This window comes from Prunus mume, linkage group LG5, assembly GCF_029339155.1.
Source record: "Prunus mume cultivar Tortuosa linkage group LG5, ASM2933915v1, whole genome shotgun sequence".
Lineage (NCBI taxonomy): Eukaryota > Viridiplantae > Streptophyta > Magnoliopsida > Rosales > Rosaceae > Prunus > Prunus mume.
This window is the reverse complement of record NC_142702.1, coordinates 5,291,895-5,315,719: the sequence shown is the minus strand read 5'-3', so window position 1 is coordinate 5,315,719 and position 23,825 is coordinate 5,291,895. Positions and strand designations below refer to the sequence as shown.

Genomic DNA, 23,825 nt, shown 5'->3' with positions numbered 1-23,825 from the left:
GACCTTCTTAGATACTCAAGCTCCTCCTTGAATTAGAAACATCATATGAGTACTCCCTCATGCCATTGGATTCATGGAAGACCACATTAGACAAAACTCGTGCGAAATGTATCACTCATTCACTATTCGATCGGATATCTCCCAATGAGTTTAATTTCTCTTTTTGATCCACTGGACTTCCACTACCCTACAACATAATCTAAATTCAAAGGGTTGACATTAATCTACACTTTGCATTTCTGTTATTAATGTATCATATCACTATAAGATCTACATAGGCTACAATGGTGAAGAGCACAAAGGTGTCCCTCCACGACATATACTTATATGAAGTTTTGGAACGCGAACATATTTGCGATGAAATTCAGTGGATATTAATGATATCAATGTTTTAGTCTATTGTGAAGTAAGTCTCTTTAATTTTATCATATTGTTCGGGCTTTACTGACAGTTATATGTTTGCCAGTTGCTGTTGACTCTCCTCTCATGAGGCAGAGGCTTTTGAATTCAAAGGAATTTCATGATCGTGTGGACTATAAATAAATAAATTAAATTAATTAATTAAACTGATTTTTATTGAAAATGATGATAGTGACAGGGACTAAAACGTCGTCTTTCCCATCACATATGAAAATAATTAAAAAAACAGGGCAGAAGGAAAAAAGCTTCATATCATAATATGTTATCATTGTTTTAGTCTATTATGAAGTAAGTCTCTTTAATTTTTTTTGAATTTAATGTTTCATTACGTCTTTTTTTTTTTTTCTTCTAATTGTTAATTATATTTCATCTTGAATGGATATTTTTATAAATGTCTAATATATGTATGAAAGAGGATGAGGTAGTGGTTCTCTTTCGCGATACTGACATTGTGTCAGTTTCAATACATTGGGAGGTTCAAAGACAAGCACATTAGATGAGATAAAAAAGTTCAAAGTTGTCTCTCTCTCTCTCTCTCTCTCTCTCTCTCATTTATGCTTATGGTCCATGACAACAAATAAATGATTAAATGCATAAACACTTACAAAACCATATTAAAAGATTGAAAATAAAATTGAGGACAAACCACTCACAAAGCAATATTAGATTAGACCTTCTTAGATACTCAAGCTCCTTCTCGAATTAGAAACATCATATGAGTACTCCCTCATGACATTGGGTTCATACAATAGCATATTGGACAAAACTTGTGTGAAATGTATAACTCTTTGGCTATCCGATAACATATCCCCCGTTGAGTCTAATTTCTTTTCTGAATCCACTAGACTTCCATCACCTTACTACATAATATAAATTCATGGGGTTAACACTTGTATACACTTTTCATTTTGAATGTATTATATGACTATAAGACCTACATAAACTACAATGATTAAGAGCACAAATGTGTCCCCTGAGAACATATACTTACATGAAGTTTTGGAACACGAACCTATTGGCGATGAAATTTAGTAGATGTTAATGATATCAACGTTTTAATCAATTGCGTCTTTCATTATCTAATTAGGTGACATAAAAACAAACTTTTAAATTGCTTTATGTATTGGATTTTGAATCTTAATCTTTCATTATGGCTTTATTTTATTTTATTTTCTAATTATTAATTCTATTTCATTTTGAAGGGATATTATTCTAAATATCTCATACAGGTGTATTTTCAAAGGAGAGTTTGAAATAAAAGGAAATCCTTGTACTTGACAAATATAAGGTATTCCTTCGAGAAACGAATATCTTTTATAGGGTATCATATAGTGATGGTTTTTTGTATCTAAAGTGATTAAGAAATGGGAACCTACTTGCCATGATTAAACTCACTTCTTATTGAAGATTACGAATGAAAAACAAAAAATTTTGTTTTATTTTTACTTAATTAGTTTCATTTTTTGTTTAATTAATTAGTTTCAGTTTCTCCCCACTTAAATATTTTCATGTTTTGCTTAAGTTTTCTTTTTTGGCATTACAATATAAATATATACATTATACATAAATTCATATATACATGCACTGGCGGACCTAAGAATTTTTTAGCGGAGATGCAATTTTGAAAGGTTAAAAACTCTTTGTGGATTGAACAACTAAGACTTTTTACCTAGATTGACCTTAGGTCCCTTCATGCATTCATATCATACATGAAAAATTGTTCTATGTAAAAATATTGACTAAGTATGAAAAATGGTTTTTCGGAATAATTATTTTCTCAAGATAATTTTTGGCGGCTTTTATTCCTCAACATTAAATAAGAAAACTTGATTTTATTATGAAGTATATATTGACTTAATGAGCTATCATTTATAGCCTAAATCGTATTTTGCACTAAAACCGATTTTTCAAATTTTGATTTGGGGGGAATTTGATTTTCTAGTATTTTTCTTTGAATCCAAATGGGGGGTACTTCCTTATTTACATTGTAAACTTAAATAAATGGAGTAATATAAAAATAAATGAAAGTAAAAAGATAAAGACATTTACTTAAATGTTGAAGATGAAAATAAGGATCAAATGGGCAATTTCAAGCACCAACAATGGTTTTTCTGGTAAAGGGAGGTGCAGCTGCACCTCTTTTGCTCCTTAGCAGTCCGCCATACATGTATACACATATATATATATATATTATGTATGTATATAATATATGTAATGTATGTATGTATATAATATATGTAATATGTGTATATATGTATATGTTTATGTATATTTATATTATTTATAATATATATAATTATAATATACATATATACATTTATGTTATACAGTGTGCTTCTATTGAAGGATCCCTCAAATAAGCTTATTTGAGGAACACCCTTATAAGGCTCACTCTGCATTGTATTTCGTTATCCTAACTATCTATTTTTTAGATAATCATTCAAAGATCATCTCTATAAAAAAAAATCACTTGAATCCGAATATCATTTGACCACTCAATTGAGTTTTTAAAATTTTAGTACTTTCTTGAAGCACCGTATTCATTGATTTTGTATGACATAATTGGATGTCTAAACGGTTTCCTATTTGTCTAATTTATTGCAAGGATGATCTATGAATGAAGACCTAAAAAATAAATAGTCTAGATTGTTGAAAAAAAAATTCATAGGATACCTAAAAGTTGTCCTGTAAATAAAATTATTTGAAGGATCCCTCAATATATATATATATATATATCTATTTATCCATCTATCTATATATAGCTTCCATTAAGGGATCTTTCAAATTAACTTATTTGAGGGACACCCTTGTAGAGCTCACTCTGCATTGTATTTCACTAATACAAACAGTCTATATTTTAGATAATCATTCAAAGATCATCTCTACAAAATATTACTTAAATCCGATATCATTTGACCATTCAATTGTGTTATTGAAATTTTAGTATTTTGTTAAAGCACCGTGTTCATTGATTTTATATGATACAATTGGAAATCGAACGATTTCCAATTTGTCTAATTTTTTGCAAGGATGATCTATGAATGTAGACTTAAAAAATAGATGGTTTGGAACGTTGGAAAAAAAATTCGTTTGGTACCCTAAAGGGTGTCTATACATATATATTATAAAATACATATATACACGTACAAAATATATATATATTTATACATATAGACATATATATATAGATATTTTTGGGGGAAAAAAAAATCTAGTCCTAGTCCAAGCATACAAATGCAAGATAAGTGTTATCCAACGTAGACCAAGCCAAGTCAAGATAGTCCCTAAGCATAGTCCATGCGAAGATAGTCCTGTGTAACAAACAAGGTCGTAAGGTTTAATTATTATTATCCTTCACTAATAGGGACAATTGAATGATGAGATTCAATTCATGCTCGGTACAAGAGGAATAAGACTTACCCACTATGTCGCTATTTATAACCTATAAGATCACACACCACAAAATGATGGATTGAGAAATAAAATACAGAAAGATTTTATGCCTTGGTCAAAGTCAAAGGTCAACTGTTGACCTAACACTTGACATGGTCAATAAGAATTGACAGGGACCAATACTTGTAAGATAATGAACATAGTTGGGTCCCTCATGACTTAAAGAATTAAGAAATGAACCATAAGACTTTAGACTTGTGTGACACATTAAGGGATAAATGTGGTGAACCAAGAGGCCCAAAATTAGGCCACCAAGGGGAGGGTGCGGTACACATGTGTATTTAAGTCCACATGTATCACAATATGGGTTTATATATGTGATGTCATAACACCATTTCATTTTAGGATTTTTCAAGTCGGGAAAATTGGAAGAGAAGAAACATCAAATCTCTCTCTCAAGTCCTCCTTGGTCGGCCACTTTGGAGAGCAAGAGCTAGCACTCTTGTGCTCTTCCAAGTTCTCTTTCTCTTATCTCCATCCATCCTTGGTGAAAAGCTTCGGGGAGTTACATACTTTTGTACCTATTGGGGAGTCGTAATGGAAGATCAACCTAGGAGAGATCAAACAATCTATTTGAACACCTTATTAGGATTCAAGATTCGCTCCAAGGGTAACTACACTTTTAATCCCTCTTTTAAGGTAGTTTTAGAGAGTATATGGTGCAACATTTCATAGCCCTAGAAAGATTTTGGTTTAATATGATTTGTATGATTTTCTAAATTTATATTTTGCTTTTGCATTTATGTATTTGGATGAAATGCATGTTAGATAGCTCATTATCCTATTCATGTATTTGAGAAATGTATAGACATAGTTTTCCCTTCATAATGACGCCCATAGTTTGGAGGATTTACTGTAATTGATCAATTTTTTATTATTATTATTGTATCAGTTTATTTTATTAGTTTTAAATAGTTTAAAAATACGTAGTTAATCTTCTTCTTTTTTTAATTTCAAAAATTACTCAATATAGTAATTAATTATTTTAAATTATTTTGTGGATTCTAAAATTAGTAATTAATATCTAAAATTAGTTTTAAAAAATTTAATTCTTTAAATTAGTTTAAATTTTCCAAATATAGTTTTTAACCATAAAACCCTAGTTTCAAGTTGTGAACCTAAACCTTATCCAAACATTATTTCAAACCTATTATGAGAACTCAACCCTAACCCTAATCCGACTTTTAGGGTAGGGAACACGTAAGATGATTTACGGTTTTCAACTTAGAGTTTTGACTTTGACATAGGGTTAGCAAGACTTAATTGGACTTAACCCTAGTTAGTGATGTTCGTCCCTATGACACATTTTAGCATATTATTTGTTGTACAACTAGGAGTTTGAGTAGTTGAGCATGAACGTAACGGTAGAGTGAGTTGGACGATTGAGAACACTTGCACTAGCTAAAGCTTTGGATTCCTGGTAAGGGAACTCACTCAGGGACTTGTAGTTTTCTTGCATGTATATTGATAGTAGATAGTGATGCGTGAAAACTTTGCATAAGTCTCTTTTTTTGCCGTTTTTATGTGATTTTTGGATATATGATGGGCACTAGTTTTGTGCATTAATGGTGTTCCGATTGAGATGACCTCAAAGTGAAGGGAGCATGGCAACCATTTTGGGGTTGGATTCCAGAAACCTTTGGAGGCAGTTATACCAATCGACTATTCCAAGGCCCAATTCCTAGGTAAGGATAGTATAACCATGGACATAGACTCTTGCTACTGTGCTACCTGAGTTCAATTATATGTTGTTGTGGTATGGGTAGTTGGCCTTAAGGATTCGTCATCAAGAGATGCTTACGGGGCTGTTTTTGTGGTAGTTGAACATGTCAATATATTTATGACATAATATATTGTTTTGGTTGTGCATTATTTTAACGATTATTGTACATTAAATAACTAAAATGTAGTTTAACCTAATTACTTTCAAACCTGGCTCGGGTGCCCCCTGCTAAGCAAATGAACGTATGTGATGCTCACCCCTATTTTTGGTGTGCAGATCATATACATGTCGACAACCTGAACTAGGTCAACAACGTGGTGATCAAGGCTTATCAACTCCTAGTTTGTTGGACCTTTGTGAATCCTTTTGTATCTATGACTTGTAATCTTGTTGATAGGGTTGTGTTTTCGAACTTCTATTTTGTTGTAAATTAAATGTGAGGTTATTGTATTTGACAAACTCTTGTAATCTCAGAGGTTGGTGTAATGTAAATATTTATTTTGAAAACATTTTATTTTTAATATATGCTGCCAATAAAATTTTAATCAAATCTATTTTAATTAAGCAAATGCACTTAATGTGTTTCAGGAATACTTGGGAATATGATTCTTTGGCGATTGGACGTTGTACTCTTGAGATTATTGAGGCATGTGCCACTGTCACATGACCGAAATTTCTGGGGGTGACAACACTCACCAAATTCCTTTTCGTTTTCAAGCCTTTTCTAATTATTAATTTGGTCTTAACAATTAAAAGTGTTCCAATCAAGCAACAACAAATAATTCAGTTATTTGTTTCCAAAAGATCATAGAAACAAAGATTTTTCCGAATAGGTTATGTCTAAGTCGAAGTCTAACTCATCCATTTATAGCAATTGGTTGATCATCTTATTATCTTGATGGTAAAAGGCAAAACCTGTTAAGAATATAATTCCCACATCGAAAACTTGACTAAATAAAATATAATATATAATAAATAGTTCAACTATTAATATCACCGAGGCCTTTTATGATAAAACTCTACACCTACTGGGCTTTGTAGGTAGTTAAGTTGGGGACAATATTGGTGTTGTTAGCAGTGGACCGCTGGTCCATCTCTCTGAAATTTAACATGGTATCAGAGCGGGTTGATTGACTGGGCATTAATTGGGCCTTTACTCTTATTTCCAATATGTGGTGTTCACATGTTTGGCTTAAATGATTGACTCCAATGTAGACTTGGCTCAACGTGTGGCCCACTATGTGGTGGTCCTACATGAGGGGCATGTTGAAGAATATAAGTCCCACATCGGAAACTTGACTAAATAAAATAAAATATATAATGAATAGTTCAACTACTAACATCACCGAGGCCTTTTGTGATTAAATCTCACACCTTTTGGGCTTTGTAGGTGATTAGGTTGGGGAAAATATCGATGTTGTTAGTAGTAGACTGCTGGCCTATCTCTCTGAAATTTAACAAGCCATGACCCATACATTATCACCAAATTAAAATAAGGTAGGTTTTCACAAACTCTCATCACCAAGTGCTTTCAAATGAAGGATAACCTTATTAGCTCGGGTATGCATGTGTTACAACACAGAAATTAAAGATACACAAAGGTAATGCTTCAAGCAAACTTTGTTCTGAAAAATTTGTCTGATAAATGAGACTTGAATATGATGTTCTTGGAATATAAAAGTTCATCATGAATAATTGTAACTTATAACGTTGTTTCTTTTATGAATCATGAAGGACAATATTATGAGTTTCATATTTTTACATGTCGACTCCAAAATAAATATTCCTTAATACGCCAATGCTTATGCTAATTTCATGATATATTTATTTGTCCTATTTAAAAGTTTCAGTTCGTTTCCTTTTATGAATATCATTCCTCTGCTTGGGTATATAATATCTTAAACTTGTCTTCCTTTAGATAATTGTTTACTTCTATTTTTGTTATAGTAAATTCTTTCTAGTTGGTTTCTTTTTGAAAAACTTTAAATTTCATTAATACCTGTAACATATATACCATGCAAGCTAGAGATTTCGATTATGGTTCCCAATTATGTATAATTATACTAAGTTCAACTTCAATTAATATTCTCTCCATTCAAACCTATCTTTATGTCTTGAATTCAATACCTTGCCAATTTGTAGAAAACACAAGGAGGAGAGTTTGTTGAGTGATTATTTGTGGGTGAAGCTACCCAATTAGCTAACCTAGCTAGCACACTAGTAGTGATAATTGGTGTACGAAAAATCTCTCATGCATTGCAGTCAGTTCAAAACACGCTTTCATAGGGTGCGCTTTCTAAGAGCAAGTCCACCCCAACACTGAAACCAAGCAAAGGCCCCGAAGGCCTCCATATGAGTAGCAGCCTGCAAGCGATGGGTCCCACCAAGGCTAGCCATGGACAAAATTCTACAGGCTAAAGCCGACAATAGTAAATTCAATTTCTTTTACTGTTGGCGCATGAATTTCAAGCTCTAACAAAAAAATTGATTTTCACTCGACGTCGTGACGTGACCCCAACGAGAATATGCCACGTGGCGCTTCGGACGCTCCAATGCAATTTTTTCCAGAAATTCAACAGTGCAAAAAAATTCGATTTTTTTTCTATAAATACCTAACAATTTTAATCACTTTCCACACCAAATCTTCATACAAACTCATCTCCTTCCAATAATTTTCACTTTCCACACCAAATTTTCTACTACAAAATTTCATTTGTGCAAAAATACAAATGGCCTCTTCCATCGAAGTTGGAGGGTCGTGGACAAATGTTCGAAGAGGTCAAAATCTTGGCAACGAGGTAAAAAAAAATTAATTTCCGTTTTATTCAATTTAATGTCTTATATATATATATATATATATATATTTCTTGCATTTCCAATTTCATTTTTTTAATAGATTAGTCAAGGCAAAAAAAAAGAAGAGGAAAACCATTACACATGGCTCCTCAAGTGAACAATGCCCGCAGTTGGTTCCAATGGTGCATTCCATGTCTGAAATAATGGCACTATTACGTCCTCCGAAGGAAAATACTCCCCCACGTCGTGATCCGGTGGAACCGCCTCCGCCAATGATTGAGTCGTTCTTGTACTCCATTGTGTCAGACTATGAGGACCGAGAATATTTCAATTGTATGATGAATGAGTAGGTATTTCAATTGTATGATGAGTGAGATGTGAATTTTATAATAAATATGGACACGTGGCAACTGAAAATTTTATTCGAAAATTTTATTTGAAAATTTTATCCGAAAAATGTTATCTGAAATTTTAAGTGAGAATTTTATAATAAATAGTGACATGTGACAACCAAAAATATTATCTAAAAAGCTTATTAAAATTAATGATTTAAGTATTAAAAAAATATAAAATAAAGTAAAATGAATAGTATTTGCCCTTACCTTTGCCCTTGCCCTTGCCCTTGCCCCTGACCTTACCCTTTGGGGTGGACTTGCTCTAAGACCCTATAACTATAGCACATGCCCAATTTAGCTCGACCATGTTACATCTGAAATCCCATATTTGAAGGGAATCAAAGCACCACGTACATCTTTGCCATTAGAATACGAAGAATTTAGAGTCTCATATGTCAAAAACTTCACAAATTAAAATACGAAATATAACGAGTGATGTGATTAGTGATAACACCAGAGTCTTTTGTGATAAAATTTCAAACCTGTTGAATTATGCGCAAGTGGTCAAGTTAAAGAGACATTATTGGTGTTTGGTAGTAGTCGCTTGCCTTTTTCTTTTTTGGTTCCTATGAATCTTCAACACGCAATCTTTGGGTTGCTGTATATATGACCAGAAGAAGAAGCCTCTTTGCTTTGAAAATTTGGATGCTGATTTTGTCAAAAATATGATATCTGCTGGCAGGCAGAAAGTGAATGCATCACAACCTCATGAAGTGGAGAATATAATTTTCCATCTCTTTTGCATGTTGCTTTCTTAATTGGTTGATATTTGGTTGGGTACATTTAGAGTTCAAAAAAAGACGGAAAATAATTAGTGTTCATCTGCGGGTCATGAAACAGTGTTAATATTTGGTGGAAAGTAGCCAAAATAACTAGAGTCCATTAATATTGTAGCCGTACGCTTGTTCACAAAGAATTAAGTTGGTGGGTTTTCACTTACCATCTAAGATTGATATCAAGGAAAGTCCCCCACATGTCCACAATTACACTCAACAATGCATCAATAATTGACAATAAACCTACACGATGACAATGTATCAATAATTGACAATAACCTGCAAGATATGTGCGTGATTGTCACTAACACAATATATCATTTAAATAATAAGTGTAAGAAAAACTGTTCTAAATAAGATAGTCACATCTAGCCTTATCTTAAAACGGTAAAATTACTAGTTAAAACACATATTCATTAAATTGGCATAGGCCATGGATAGTAGACAGGCCATGTAGACATACCATGTCGTATGTCATTTGTTAATGTGTCCCGTTTACTTCATTTTCTTGGTTGATTTGGAGGAGAATTTTTGCAGCCTTCATTTGTGCAAACAAATTACAGTAGTTAACTTGGTATAGAACCGTACTTGAGAGTTTCTGACCTCATACAGCTCAGCGATCAAATTCTTTTGGTGTCCTATTTTTTTCATTACCCTATACTAATTAAATGAGATTTCTCAGAGATATATCTATGTCCCCTTTTTTTTTTTTTTTTTTTTTTTTTTTGTGTGTGTGTGTGTGGATTTTATCAACCTAATAAACTTATTTCTTGCATGCATATAATTGTATGGAGGGGTCCATTTTAAGGGTTTGTCAAAGGTCCCAAAATCCCAAGAATGGAGCTGCTTTCAGTGATGACTTAATAATCTGGTCTGAGAGGGTGGGTCTACAAGTCTATATGCACTGAGGTCGACTTTTGCATAAAGGGTTGGTGTCCATATAAAAGTGAAGCTCAAAAGCCAGATTTTCTTTTACGTTTCTTATCTGATAATTCAAAAGCATGTTGAATGGTAGCGTCTGGTTTCATGCTACTATTCTAAATTCAATATTCCTTTTTTAAATTGTTTCTTAAAAACATATTGGGGATATAAGTGTGAGATAGGATGTTCGTCTAATTTTTTTTCTTCGTATAAAGGAGTGTACCTCTTTATCTACACCGCTATGATTAGAGAATGAACAGTTTCTATTGAAATCTTTAAACGATAATTTAGTGAAGATTCATTAATCAAAACGGCGTGCATAAAGAGGTGCACCCTAAGTATTATCCCTCAAGAAAAACAATGTCATTTCAGATTTCTAATAATAACACAATATCACACAATAAACTTTAGACTATAAATTGATGATGCTATATATAATTCTATTTCATACCGTAATGCTTTTCCCTTTCCATTAGATGCCATAATAGTCCTTTTTGAAATGCTAGAAAATATGTTCAAATTCGTTTCCTGAGTTTTTGGAGTAACTTGTGAACCCGGAAACTTTTAAAGGAAGCCCACCAAACTCGTATGGATAATATATTCAACGCAATTTCAACATCAAAACCTCTAAATCTGTAAACCTTGTCGGCCTCCACACAACCCAAGATCAAAGAACCAGCAATATTTGGCTCTCCTTTGAAGAAAATTTTATAATGCTAGTTGTGGATTTTAGGTAACTGTAACATTTTTCATTTGTGGGTTTTGGTAATCCCATCGAACCTTTCTAAATTTTGAAACTGGATTTTGGTACCATGCATGTTTTGCTACCTTATTGTGGAGACATTATGATTAGTTTGGAAGAGTTATGTAAATTTGGCAATGGGTTTAATTTTTTGAAAATGAATTCGGTAAATTAAATTAACTAAATCCAATTCTCTATCCCTACTTAGGTGACAAGTACACACCCAACATTGTAAGCATAAAAAGATAACACTTCGTAATGTGAAAATGCCACTTGGGAGAAAAGGTTAAAGAAATTTAGTTTGTAACTGCAACATCGTCACGTAATGTTATTAATCCACTTGTGATATCATAGGTGAACGATTAGCATATGCCGAATTAATATGCATACACATATTTTAATATGAATAAATTGATAGCAACGCGTGACAGCTTTACAGTCACACCAAAAAAATTTGTCAAAAAGTTCGGATTATCTAGCATTGTACACTAATTCTAATGCATTATTTAACCCAACATTTAGTAAGTTGTCACTTAGTAACCCTGTTAAGATTCAAAACAATAAAATAGTTTATTGATTGTGCCCTGCTTCTAATGAAAGTTTCTCCAAATAAATAAGTACTTGGATTGGATGCAAACTTTGAATATCGAACATGATGCCTAATATTAAAAAAACCGCTTGAGAAATGAATGTGAATCTGTGATGCTTAAATTTATTCATGGTTAACAGCTTTTTGATCACAAAGGCAAAATTAGTAAAGCTATGCAGAACATATATCAAAGCTGTTTCCTTTTTTTTTTTGGGTTATGAGTTTTTAAATCATCTATTTTTTCTATAAGAGCTTTTAGATCATTTATTAACGATGTGTTTTTGCCAAAAGTATTTGGGAAGAGTATACTTCTCTCTTAGATGGAAGCTTAGCCCATTTTTGTAAAAAAAATTTATAAAAAAATTTATACCAAGGAATAGTATTTTATTGATAGGTAAATGCTTACAAACCATTGACATTTAGAGGATTATGCGAACACTCCCTAAGTGCATGCACCAAAATTATTAGCCCACATACAATTAACCATAAGACAGCTTAAACAACCCCAACATAACCGAAACCCTAAAGCATCACATGAGCCTAAATGAACCCTAGCACCACCATCGAAGAGGCACTGTCACCGCCACACCCACCACCGTATCTCTAACAGATCTGGGGAAAATATGATTTCCAGCGATCTATCCACGCATAAGAGTGAACAAATAAACGAAGACAATAACTTTGCCAAAAAACAATTAGGTTATTCGCAACAACCTCCGTCAAAGACGATGTAGAACCAAGTTTAGAGAACATGAGTAGTGTTAGAGAGCAGATTTTGGGAGAATGATTTGATTGAGAACAAAACCTAAAAAGAGTGACGGGAAACTTCAATCTGAGCATGGCTTAGAAGAAATCACCGTAATGGGCTTTTTATTCAAAACGCTCCAGTGGACTTATTTACTAATCCTAAAGGAAAAGACGAAAAGAGATGAGGGGGAGGAGGGGAAGTGATGCTTCTTCCTCTTCCCCCCTTTATGGAGTTCTTCTTTGGGACTCATAGAGGGAGAGAGGGGTTATTAGGATTTTTTTTTTCCCAATCTTTTTAAATAATCATGTGGTTCTTAATATTGACACATGTTGTTTTAAGGGTGGTTTAATTTATTCTATTTCTATAAATAAATAAATAAAAGAATTAATTTTATGGGTAAAGTGCAATGCAACACGAGTTTTTTTTTCTTTTTTGTTATTATTATTTTTGTTCTGGGGGGTCCGATTGATTGGAGTTGTTTCTAATCCTCTTGTAATGAGGAATAGATACACAGAACCTTAGGGTGGCAAGTGGATTGCCTGGCCCGCCCCCTCCACCCAGTGAATGTGGTGCCCTGGCTGGGATTCTCCAGAAAACTTTGTGAAAGTAAATGAAGAGGGGTACCAAATAATATATAGGATTCTTACACACTTAAATAAACTATTATAATTAATTATTTATAAACAAGATAATCTTTATAACTTTGAGGTGCAATATAAACTTAAACATTTCTATGGTGATAAGGAATATGTCGTCCAAGAGGTGTTGGATTAAAGATAGCATAATGCATTGAAGGAAACCACGCCACCTCCTCACCACTGCAAACATCAGAGGAATGTTGAGGATAGTGGAACACAGTCAAATCAATTTGACAAAAAGAACCCACTTGGTTAAATTATGGACCGGCTTCTAAAAAAGGCAACTACAAATGCACTACTCTATGTGCTGTGTACAAAACTTTTGGTGTCATTTTGAAATTTGAATTCAGGGTCACTTGTAATCGAGTGAAGATATATACTTTTTTAATTTATGTGATATTGAAAAGGTGAGGGCTTGAACTTGAGACTTCGAGTGTAAGGATAAATACTATTAACCGCTTGAGTTAAAATTGAGAATACCAAAATTATTTCAGAAAAATTACATTAATTTAGAAAATTAATTAAATTAAATATATGAATTTAGAAAATTAATACTTACAAAATATTAAAAGCTTCGAATTATGGAAAGAAAAATATATGGCTCAATATTTGTAAGGAGTCATTTCTCCTTTGGGACAAATTATAGTGCATGCATATAAAATTTCCCTTTTGCGCTTTTAATGAATTTGTTGACACCTGATTTTCCTTGAGTCGATTGACCATTTACAGTACACCACATGAATGGCCTTGACAACAAAATCCCACTACTTGGTTGTACCCAATCATACCTAGCAACGCTGACCTAATTCGCCATGTTATCAGCCATGGTCGATAATGGTCGTGCTTGATAATTCACCATGTCACCGCGTCATCGGCCATGGTCACTTCCCCTTTTCATAATGACAATATGGCCGGAGACCCTTCTTCTTGGATTTAAGCCGACATGCTCTTTATTGGGCTTTTATAATACTCGTCACCTACATTCAGATAAGGATAATAACTTTCAATCATTTTTAAACTTTGCTCATTTGTTCTCTCAAACTCTCTCTACTTCACTCTTACTTTGGCATCAGAAAGAGTTTCGTTAGTACTACACCAGTGCTTCCAATGTGACCAATTCTATTTCGTGTGCCCCCATGTATGCAGAGAAGATAAGAAGATACGTGCTTCTTACCCGACCCGATAGAAGGCATTGATAAGGTCAAAGCCCTATATTAATCACACAAGAATCACACGTCAACAAAATTTGTTCTAAATATGCGTCAGATTGTAATTGTTACTCATCCCTCCTATCCTCTCCTCTCATCCTCTCTCTTAATCTCATCCTCTCTCTTATTCTCACTCTCATTTTTCTCTATACTCTAGTACAAAAAATAAAATCTAAACACTAAGATTAAAATGATTATCAAACGGGCCCTAATAAAATACTTCTCTATTTCACATAAAAAAATAAAAAATAAAAAATTGCAGGGGTTCACCGACTTACCAAACTCCACAGTGAATTTGTAAAAAGTGGGAAGAAGGTGGTAACACCCCAACAGTGTTACTAATTATTATCTTTGACGAATCTACCTGACAATACATAACTAAATTAGTTCGTTGGAGGTTATTTTAATAATATATATTTCAATATTTTGATGAGTTTGAGTTTCTATATGATGACAATTTCTTTCGTGACTCCATAAATTCCTAAAGCCTTCATTTTCAACCAAATGTATGGAGTCCACTCACAGAAATTTTATATTAAAGAAATCAATAATAAGAGAAACTTAATAATTAAATCTGCACTGTCAAACATTCAAATAAAAATTCACAAATCAGTGTAGCATCATTTTCACAATTTAGCACTGTCTAAACAAATAACTTTTTCCCTATTTGTAATTTCAATTTGTTATTCTACACTCGTTCTGCGAATATCTTTTAATTTATTATTCTAAGTTCGTTCGCAAATATCTTTCTTATTAAATAACAAAATATTAATTTTTGAATGTAAAATGAGAAACTGAGAATGTAAAAATATATAATTTCTATAACCATATATATATTTTTATTTAAAAAAAAATCACAAAATGGAATGTGAGAGATGACTCACTACTAGTGTGAAACATCATTGCCAAATTCTACTAAAAGTCCTGCCAAAAACAAATGTTCACAGAAAGCAACCGCATCCTGGATTTTTTTTTTTCTATATAAAGCATCCATAAAGCCCTCAAAACATTTCATCAAGACAAATCCCAAACGTTTAATACCAACCCCCTCCCTCCTCTCTCTGCACCCAAAGACATCATGGCCGAAAATGGCCTCCAGTTACGCAGCCGGAACCCTCCACCCACCCCAAACCCTCAAGGGGTGGCTGGAACGCTGCCATTTTCATCATCTGTAAGCTCTTTAATTTATTTTTATTTTTATTTTTCTAAAAATTGAGACTCAATTAACTTGTATAACTAGTGTTCAAAATTTTTTTTTTTTTTTTTTTTTTGGGTTCTGTAATTTTCTAATAGATTTATATATATGCAATGTGGGATGTGCAGTTGTGGAGGTAGCAGAGCGATTTGCATTTTATGGCTTGGCTGGAAATCTCATCATGTACCTCACAAATGAACTCCACCAACCTACAGCCATGGCTGCCAAGAACGTCAACTTGTGGATGGGTGTGTCGTCTCTTTTCCCTCTGGTTGGGGCCGTGGTAGCCGATTCCTACCTCGGTCGCTTCAAGACCATCATTTTCTCCTCCTCTATTTATTTCATGGTAAATTTCTTCCATTCAGTTTCACGCTATACATTGTTGGCTCATTTTCCGATAACTTAAGCTTACAGAGTCCCATGATTTTTTTATCACACAGGGAATGTTTCTGCTATGCTTATCTGTCTCCGTTGTCCCTCTGCATTATCGCGAAGCCATTTTCTTCGTCTCACTTTACATTTTAGCCGTCGGCGAAGGTGGGCACAAGCCTTGTGTCCAAACCTTTGCCGCCGATCAGTTTGACGAGGACTCGGAGGAGGAGAGAAAGGCCAAGAGCTCATTCTTCAACTGGTGGTATTTAGCTATAGTAATTGCTGGCACTGTTGCCTCACTTGTGGTCATCTACATTCAGGTGACAGACTTCTCAAGCTTATTAATTGTGTGATTTTTCTATTGTTTTTATTTAGATCTTCAACGCTATATATTCGTCAATTAAACATTATGGGGATATATAATATTTTAATGAATTAATTAAGTTTGGACACATGTTATCTTTTAATCGAAAAATCTTGTGAATTTTTATTTATTAATTTATTCATCACAAGCACGTGTACTAATCAGTATATGAGAGACTTAATCCAATCATATAAAAAATTAACTTAAATAAAATTTGTGAGATTAGGGCCGGAGTATAAAGATCCCACTAATAAAAAGTTCATATCATATACACTGCAGGACAACGTGAGCTGGGTTATAGGCTACGGTGTATTGGCCGGGGTCATAGCAGCCGGGATCATATTATTTTTGCTAGGAATCAAAAGTTACCGGAAACAAGGTCCCCTCGGGAGCCCGTTCACCGCGGTGGCGCAAGTGTTTGCGGCAGCGGCACGAAAGTGGCGTGTGAAGGAGACGCATGATTGGGATGTGTATTATGGAGATGAGAGGAGTGAGACTCATATGGAGGCTCAGCCCAAGCAAAAGACTTTGGCTAGGACCAAACAATTCAGGTACTTATGACGTAATGAGTTTCAACAAGATCGGAATTTGAATCCAACAAAAAACGGTTTTATTTATCGCATTAAAAAAAGAAGGTTCAGTCAGTTATTTTAGTGAGTCCATTTGGCGGGTATGTCCAAGGGTGACGTGGGCCGTTGCCAAGTTTCCTGGTTGGACTTCATGAGTAGAACGCAAGGTCGTTCGACCAAACAAATAAAAACGTAAGGTAATGTGGCTCATATTATTAAGTGTAGATTGTGGATGGTGACCTCAGCAGGGCCATGTTCGCACCCTGAAGCAACTACTTAAAAAAAGGTCATGGAAGAGTCCAGTAGAAATATCTCAACTATATCTTATGCGTCATGCTTTAGTGTGACAGTAACAGCTGATATGTTCAAGGCACTCAATTTATAACTCGTGCTTAATCTTTTGCCATATGTGTTATGATTTAGGTGGATTGATAAGATTCTGATGTGCATATAACGTCAATATCTCACGTAATGTTATCTACAATCACACTGAAATGTTTTCTAAAAAGAAACGCGACTTATTCACATCTATTTGTGATGTTCTCAATTTTGGTTGAGTGGCTAGAGAATTTGGAGAGAAGATGTATACGCGTAGTTATATTCTTTGAATAAAGGTATGGTTGATTTTTGATAACTATAGGTTTCTGGACAAGGCAATGATCATTGACAACCTTGATGCATCGAGCACAACGAGGAACCCTTGGAGACTATGCTCTATAAATCAAGTGGAAGAAGTGAAGTTGGTCCTCCGTCTTATTCCGATATGGTTGAGTTGCTTAATGTTCAATGTAGTTCAATCTCAACTCCACACCTACTACACCAAGCAAGGTTCCAAGATGAACAGATCCATGGGACCCCATTTCCAGCTTCCCCCAGCGTCGCTTAAAGTCTTCGTCGGCATCACGATCCTTATCACCGTCCCAATCTACGACCGGATTTTCGTCCCAATGGCCCGAAAGCTCTTCGGACACCCCGCAGGCATAACCGTGCTACAAAGAATTGGCGTTGGCCTATTTCTCTCCATCCTCAACGTGGTTGCGGCAGCTCTAGTGGAGGCCAAAAGGGTTAGTGTGGCTAAACAGCATGATCTCATGGACAACCCTAAAGCAATCATACCAATTAGGGTTTGGTGGCTCCTCCCACAATACCTAATTTGTGGTTTGTCAGATACATTCGCAGTTGTGGGGCTCCAAGAATTGTTCTATGATCAAATGCCAGAGGGGCTGAGAAGTTTGGGGGCAGCAGCATATATTAGTATTCTAGGAGTTGGAAGCTTCCTTAGTAGTGCCATTATATCTTTGGTGCAGGCGATTAGCTCCAAGTCGGGGGAGGAATGGTTGGGAGACAATCTTAACCGAGCACACCTTGATTACTTCTATTGGGTACTTGCAGGATTGAGTGCTTTGAATTTGTGTGTTTATGTGTGGACTGCAAAGGGTTTTGTGTACAAAAAAGTTGAAGCCCAAAAACCAACTGGGGCAAAAAAAGCAGGCACTAGGGCTGGAGAAGTATGAGGCCATAGATGAGATGATGGTTTTAGTGGGTTTGCAATAGTGAAGAAAAAAAAAACAAAGTTGTGCTCTTGTATTGTAGCTACTGTTTCCTTGCTCAATATGCTTTGGTTTTGAGTGCACAGAAAACTAAATAGTATCTTTGTCTAGCTCACATTAAGAAACAAATTTCATTGCTATCTGTGGATGATTTTTAAGCATAAACTTGAATTAGGTCTTGCTAACAACAAAAAGACATAAAGTATGGCTTAATTTTGCATTGTGATCAGCATCACAAAACGCAAACATTTTCATTAAATTGGAGAAATGGTTACCGCAACATACATTCAACATGGCAGCGGAATATCAAATTTTAATTTATGAAGCTGAAGTATCTCATAGTGGTTATGCCATAGAAAACTCAAAATAGGCCAATTTAGTTAATGTACTGTTGATTTTTTTGTTTATATATTTGATTTCGTTACCCAATGTGGTTCATTATCTAATTGTAGTATCTAATTATTTAGATATTATAAAAAAAAATCAGTTCAAAAAATAAAATTAAATAAAATTAACAATAAGATTTATCTTAATGGTAACTCTCGACAAAATGGTCAAATTGATAACAAAGGAACTACGATGTCAAATTGAGTAATCAGTAAAAGGCTAGTACATCCTAGCAGACAAAAAATAAGCCGAGGATTCAGATCCGATGTGTTTTTCCTAAGTCCTTAGAAGTCATTTTACAAAGAAGTAAATTTATCTTAAATTTTTTGAAGATAAGATATATGAAAAAATAGGACAAGGATGGAAAATAGCACTCTTATTTACATGTAGCCTATTTGCTAAGGACATATAGGCCCACCCAGGAGCCCAAAAATTCTTGACTCTTGGGTAGGACTTGAGCTTAGCTTACTTAAGATATGACCGGCTCCAGCTCGTTCAACCCTTAGGGCCAAAAAAGCTCGTAACTTAATAGTGCTTACGCTAGTGCCTTTAAGAGGCGATTGAAGCCAAATAGTCCACAGATACCACAAACACATATAAGAACACACTCATGACAACCTCCATGCCCAAGAGAATATAGCTTCTTCAATCACACGTTCAAATAATTTCACTCCTGGATCAACCCATCTTAATAGCCAGTCCCCAATAATATGTTTATTTAACAGTAATTTTTTTTATGAGAACTTTTTTTTATTGAAAGGAACGATAACATACTAAACTCGCACATAGTACATGGAGGACTTAAGCTCAGGATCTTTCATGAGGGAGCAATTGCTCCAAACCACTACACTAGTGGGTCCTTTGCTTATTTAATTGTAGTTTATGATTTAATTGTTGCTGCAAAACTTGGAAAATAAGTTGTTTTTGTGAAACCCTGTTTATTCTTATGTTATCTATAGTTTTTTGGACTCATATGATTTAATTGAATTAATGACTTTACTTGGATAATCAAATATAGTCACCAAATAATGTGAATGAAAGTGTTTCATTTACTCAAAACCCTATTATATAATTGAAAAGTGTTTGTAGCATGTTTACTTATTAGAAATAAGTACTTAAATTATTGGCTCATTTGAGAATGCTTTTGGAGCTGTGAAAATAAATTATTGACTCATTTGAGAGTGCTTTTAAAGCTGCGAAAAACACTTCTAAATAGGTAAGAAAAGCTTCTAATAATATTAATAGAGGAGGTTCCAAGTAATTAGAATTCTAAATGGGAAAAAAAAAAAATCAACTTGCCAACAAATAAAATACATTGTATACATTTTCTAGCATTATTTTATGATTTCGTGAGCGCATCACCAACAAGTGATGAGGTAGGAAAAATTCCTCTGCCTAATCCTTAATGCTAATTTCTGAGAATAGCCTGCATCTTTGCTAAAAGGCGAAAAGAAAAAAAAAGAAAACACTTGCACGATTTTGAGAGATCAACTACTACGTGCCCTTGTTTTTTGTTTTCTTCTACCTTTCCAATAGCAGCAAAACCTCAAAATGTTCACGTCTCTTTTGTGTCCGCACACTGTCCAAGTAAAAAGCCAGCTTTTCTTACTCCCCTCCTCTCTCCTCTCTTTAAGTTTTGTTGAGGACCTTCTTTTATGAGATGAGCGATAATATACTAAACTCATACAAATTACACTAATTATATCATTCGAACCTAAAATCTTATCTGAAGAAGAATAATTACGCCAAATCACTACACTAATGGGTCCTTTACTTCTCCTCCTCTCTTTTTATTTTGTCTTTTCAAATGTGTTCTTTTTTTCGGTCAACATCAATTAAATCTGATTGAGCAACTACTTTACATAAAATGACATGCTATAATAAATACCCACAGAGTTTGCTAAGTACCAGTTGTATGTATGTGAGTGCACTTAGAAAATACTCAAATTTGAACCTCAAACTTTAACCGATAAGATACCAAGTCCATTCACCAATTTGTTATGGCTACCTCTGGCGCTGCACCACCATTAAGGGTTCAAAATTACCATGAAGACGGAGAGCAGAATCTCATCAGCCAAGAAGAACCTTCCAGTTCCAGAGGTGGTTGGGGTGCTGCTATTTTCATCATCTGTAAGCCAACTTCTTCCTCTTCCACTTCTGCTTCTCTTAGAGTTTTTAAAATTAATCTCCAAAATCTTTTTGTATTTGATTGTTTCAGTTGTTGAGGTGGCAGAGAGATTTGCTTACTTTGGTATGGCTGGTAACCTCATCACATACCTCACAAATGAACTCCATGAGCCAATCCCCATGGCTGCAAAAAATGTAAATACTTGGGTTGGAGTCTCATCTCTCCTCCCATTACTTGGAGCCTTCATAGCTGATGCCTTTCTTGGCAGATTCAACACCATCTTTGTCTCCTCCATCATTTATTTACTGGTAAAGTTCAGCCAAAACTGATTTCAGTTGTTACCCTTTGAAATAAAAACCATGATTGTTAGTTTTTCATGTCTTTCTGCAGGCAATGGTACTGCTAACCATAACAGTTTCAGTAATTCCTCTGCATTATCAGAAGGCAATGTTCTTTGTAGCACTTTACATGTTGTCAGTTGGACTAGCTGGGCACAAACCCTGTGTGCAAACCTTTGCAGCAGACCAGTTCCGTGAAGACTCACCGGAGGAGAAAAAGGCTAAGAGCTCATTCTTCAACTGGTGGTACTTGGGGATCACAGTTGGTGCCTCTGCTGCCATTTTAGTAGTCATATATGTGCAGGTCAACAGCCTCTTCCTCTTATCATATTTACATACACAAATAGTTTGTTTTGGGGGTTATTTTAGACGCGAAATTCATTTACCTTTTTGCATCCAATCCAAAAATTCTGTCCCTTTTGTGACAGTTTTTCATTTATTTACAACCAGTAAGAAAATGACATGTAAGTTGCTTGGTGATTAAAATTTGGGAAATTTTTTGGTGACACTCCTTATGTTCAAAATATTCCAAAATATATGTCAGAATTTTAAAACTTTGTCCTTGAATTGTGCCTGTAGTCATTTATGTATGAATGCTAAGATCAACACCATAATACTGCGGGCCTTTTAGCCCCACAATCATTTACTGATTATTGGAATGCTAAATCTCCCAAAATTTAATGATCATTGGAATTCTGAATCTCCCAAAATTTGTCACTCCTTGGTGCAGGATAATGTTGGGTGGGCGGCAGGGTTTGGCATATTGACAGGGGCAATGGCGGTAGCTTTGGCTGTGTTTCTGTTTGGTTACAAGAAATACAGAAAGCAGGGACCCTTAGGCAGCCCCTTCACCACGGTGGCTCAGGTGTTTGTGGCGGCGGTGAGGAAGCGGCACATCAATGGAACATCCACTGGTTTTGGTGTGTATTCTAGAGATGACAAAGATCAGCATGAGACTAGGAGGTTTTTGGCACAGACCAGTCAGTTGAGGTATGCTAACAGGCCACCATAAAGCAAAGCCTCATCTTATCTTTAGGTACAATTTTACATAGACAAAGCTTCATAGTCATGACATCCTTTGAGGTTAGAATAGTTGTATCTATAAATTATATAAATCAAAATGGAACTTTATGTCTCCATAACTTTAATGCTTCTAGCACTAATGCACATAAGACCAACATGATTTGCCTTGCTAGTTTGTGTGTGTGTGTGTTTTTTTCAGTTTTAGAAGTTCAATTATGATTTGTTTTTTGTTTCCTTTTTATCCCCAATGATTTGTCTTACTAGTTGAAAACTTTAGATGCTTGGACAAGGCAATTATCATCGACCATCTTGATGCTTCAAGCAAGAACAGAAATCCGTGGAGATTATGCTCACTAAATCAAGTAGAAGAAGTAAAGCTCGTCCTACGGCTCATTCCCGTATGGATGTGTTGCTTATTGTTTGCAGTAGTCCAATCCTTTGTTCAGACGTTCTTCACCAAGCAAGGAAGCACGATGATCCGGTCAATTGGTCCAAACTTTAAGCTTCCCCAAGCATCACTCCAAATATTCATTGGCCTCACAGTTGCAGTTGCAATTCCAATCTATGACCGTGTTTTCGTCCCAACAGCCCGAAAATTCACGGGACACTCCTCTGGCATCACCATCCTACAAAGAATTGGCATTGGCCTATTTCTATCCATAATCAGTATGATGGTGGCAGCTTTGGTAGAAGCCAAAAGGGTTGGCATTGTTATAGACCACAACCTCTTGGACAACCCGAAAGCAATAGTGCCAATGAGAGTGTGGTGGTTAATTCCACAGTACATGGTATGTGGTTTGTCTGATGTATTCACATTTGTTGGGCTCCAAGAATTCTTCTATGATCAGACACCGGAGGCAATGAGAAGCATGGGAGCAGCAGCATACCTCAGTGTGGTAGGTGTTGGAAACTTCATATGCAGTGCTATAATAACTTTGGTACAAGCAATTAGCTCAAAGTCTGGTGAAAAGTGGCTTACTGATAATCTCAATCGTGCCCACCTAGATTACTTCTATTGGCTAATTGCAGCATTGAGCACTTTAAATTTGTGTGTTTATGTGTGGATTGCTAAAGGTTTTGTATACAAAAAACTTGAAGCTGAAGAAACCGGTAAGGAGAAAGAGCTGGCATAATGTGGATGATCAAGAAGTGAAGCTATTGGCCTATATTGCAGTTGAGTACCTTATAAATAAGGTATTTTCAACCAGAAAGTGGTATAGGATGACAACTTATAAGTTATGAGCATTTGTACTCGGGACCTCGAGCGCAACGGTAAACACTCTTCAACCAGTAGAGCTATGCAAACACCCCTTGCTTGCTTTCTTCAAATCCCATTTAAATAAAATTCAATGGTCACTTTTTGTTGGAAACATCATATGCAGGGCTGTAATGCACAAAGTCTCTCAAACATTCTCTCTTCTTCAAAAAATTGAAGACCCACACATTTTTACAGAATCATAACAATTTTATTATAAAAGGAAAATTGAATT

The 23,825-nt window shown here is 34.8% G+C and overlaps 2 protein-coding genes across 2 annotated transcripts; both read left to right on the top strand.

Moving 5' to 3' along the window:
• The first annotated feature begins 15,422 nt into the window (after nt 1-15,422).
• On the top strand, nt 15,423-18,601 carry LOC103330861 (protein NRT1/ PTR FAMILY 5.4-like). Its single transcript, XM_008233476.3, has 5 exons — nt 15,423-15,580; nt 15,733-15,950; nt 16,045-16,296; nt 16,620-16,891; nt 17,550-18,601. The coding sequence occupies exons 2-5, from the start codon at nt 15,786-15,788 to the stop codon at nt 18,421-18,423; spliced, it is 1,563 nt and encodes a 520-aa protein (XP_008231698.3). The 5' UTR covers nt 15,423-15,580; nt 15,733-15,785; the 3' UTR covers nt 18,424-18,601.
• A 2,142-nt stretch (nt 18,602-20,743) lies between these two features.
• LOC103344209 (protein NRT1/ PTR FAMILY 5.4-like) lies at nt 20,744-23,705 on the top strand. Its single transcript, XM_008247832.2, has 5 exons — nt 20,744-20,976; nt 21,065-21,282; nt 21,365-21,616; nt 22,043-22,302; nt 22,613-23,705. The coding sequence occupies exons 1-5, from the start codon at nt 20,847-20,849 to the stop codon at nt 23,466-23,468; spliced, it is 1,716 nt and encodes a 571-aa protein (XP_008246054.2). The 5' UTR covers nt 20,744-20,846; the 3' UTR covers nt 23,469-23,705.
• The last annotated feature ends 120 nt before the right edge of the window (nt 23,706-23,825 follow it).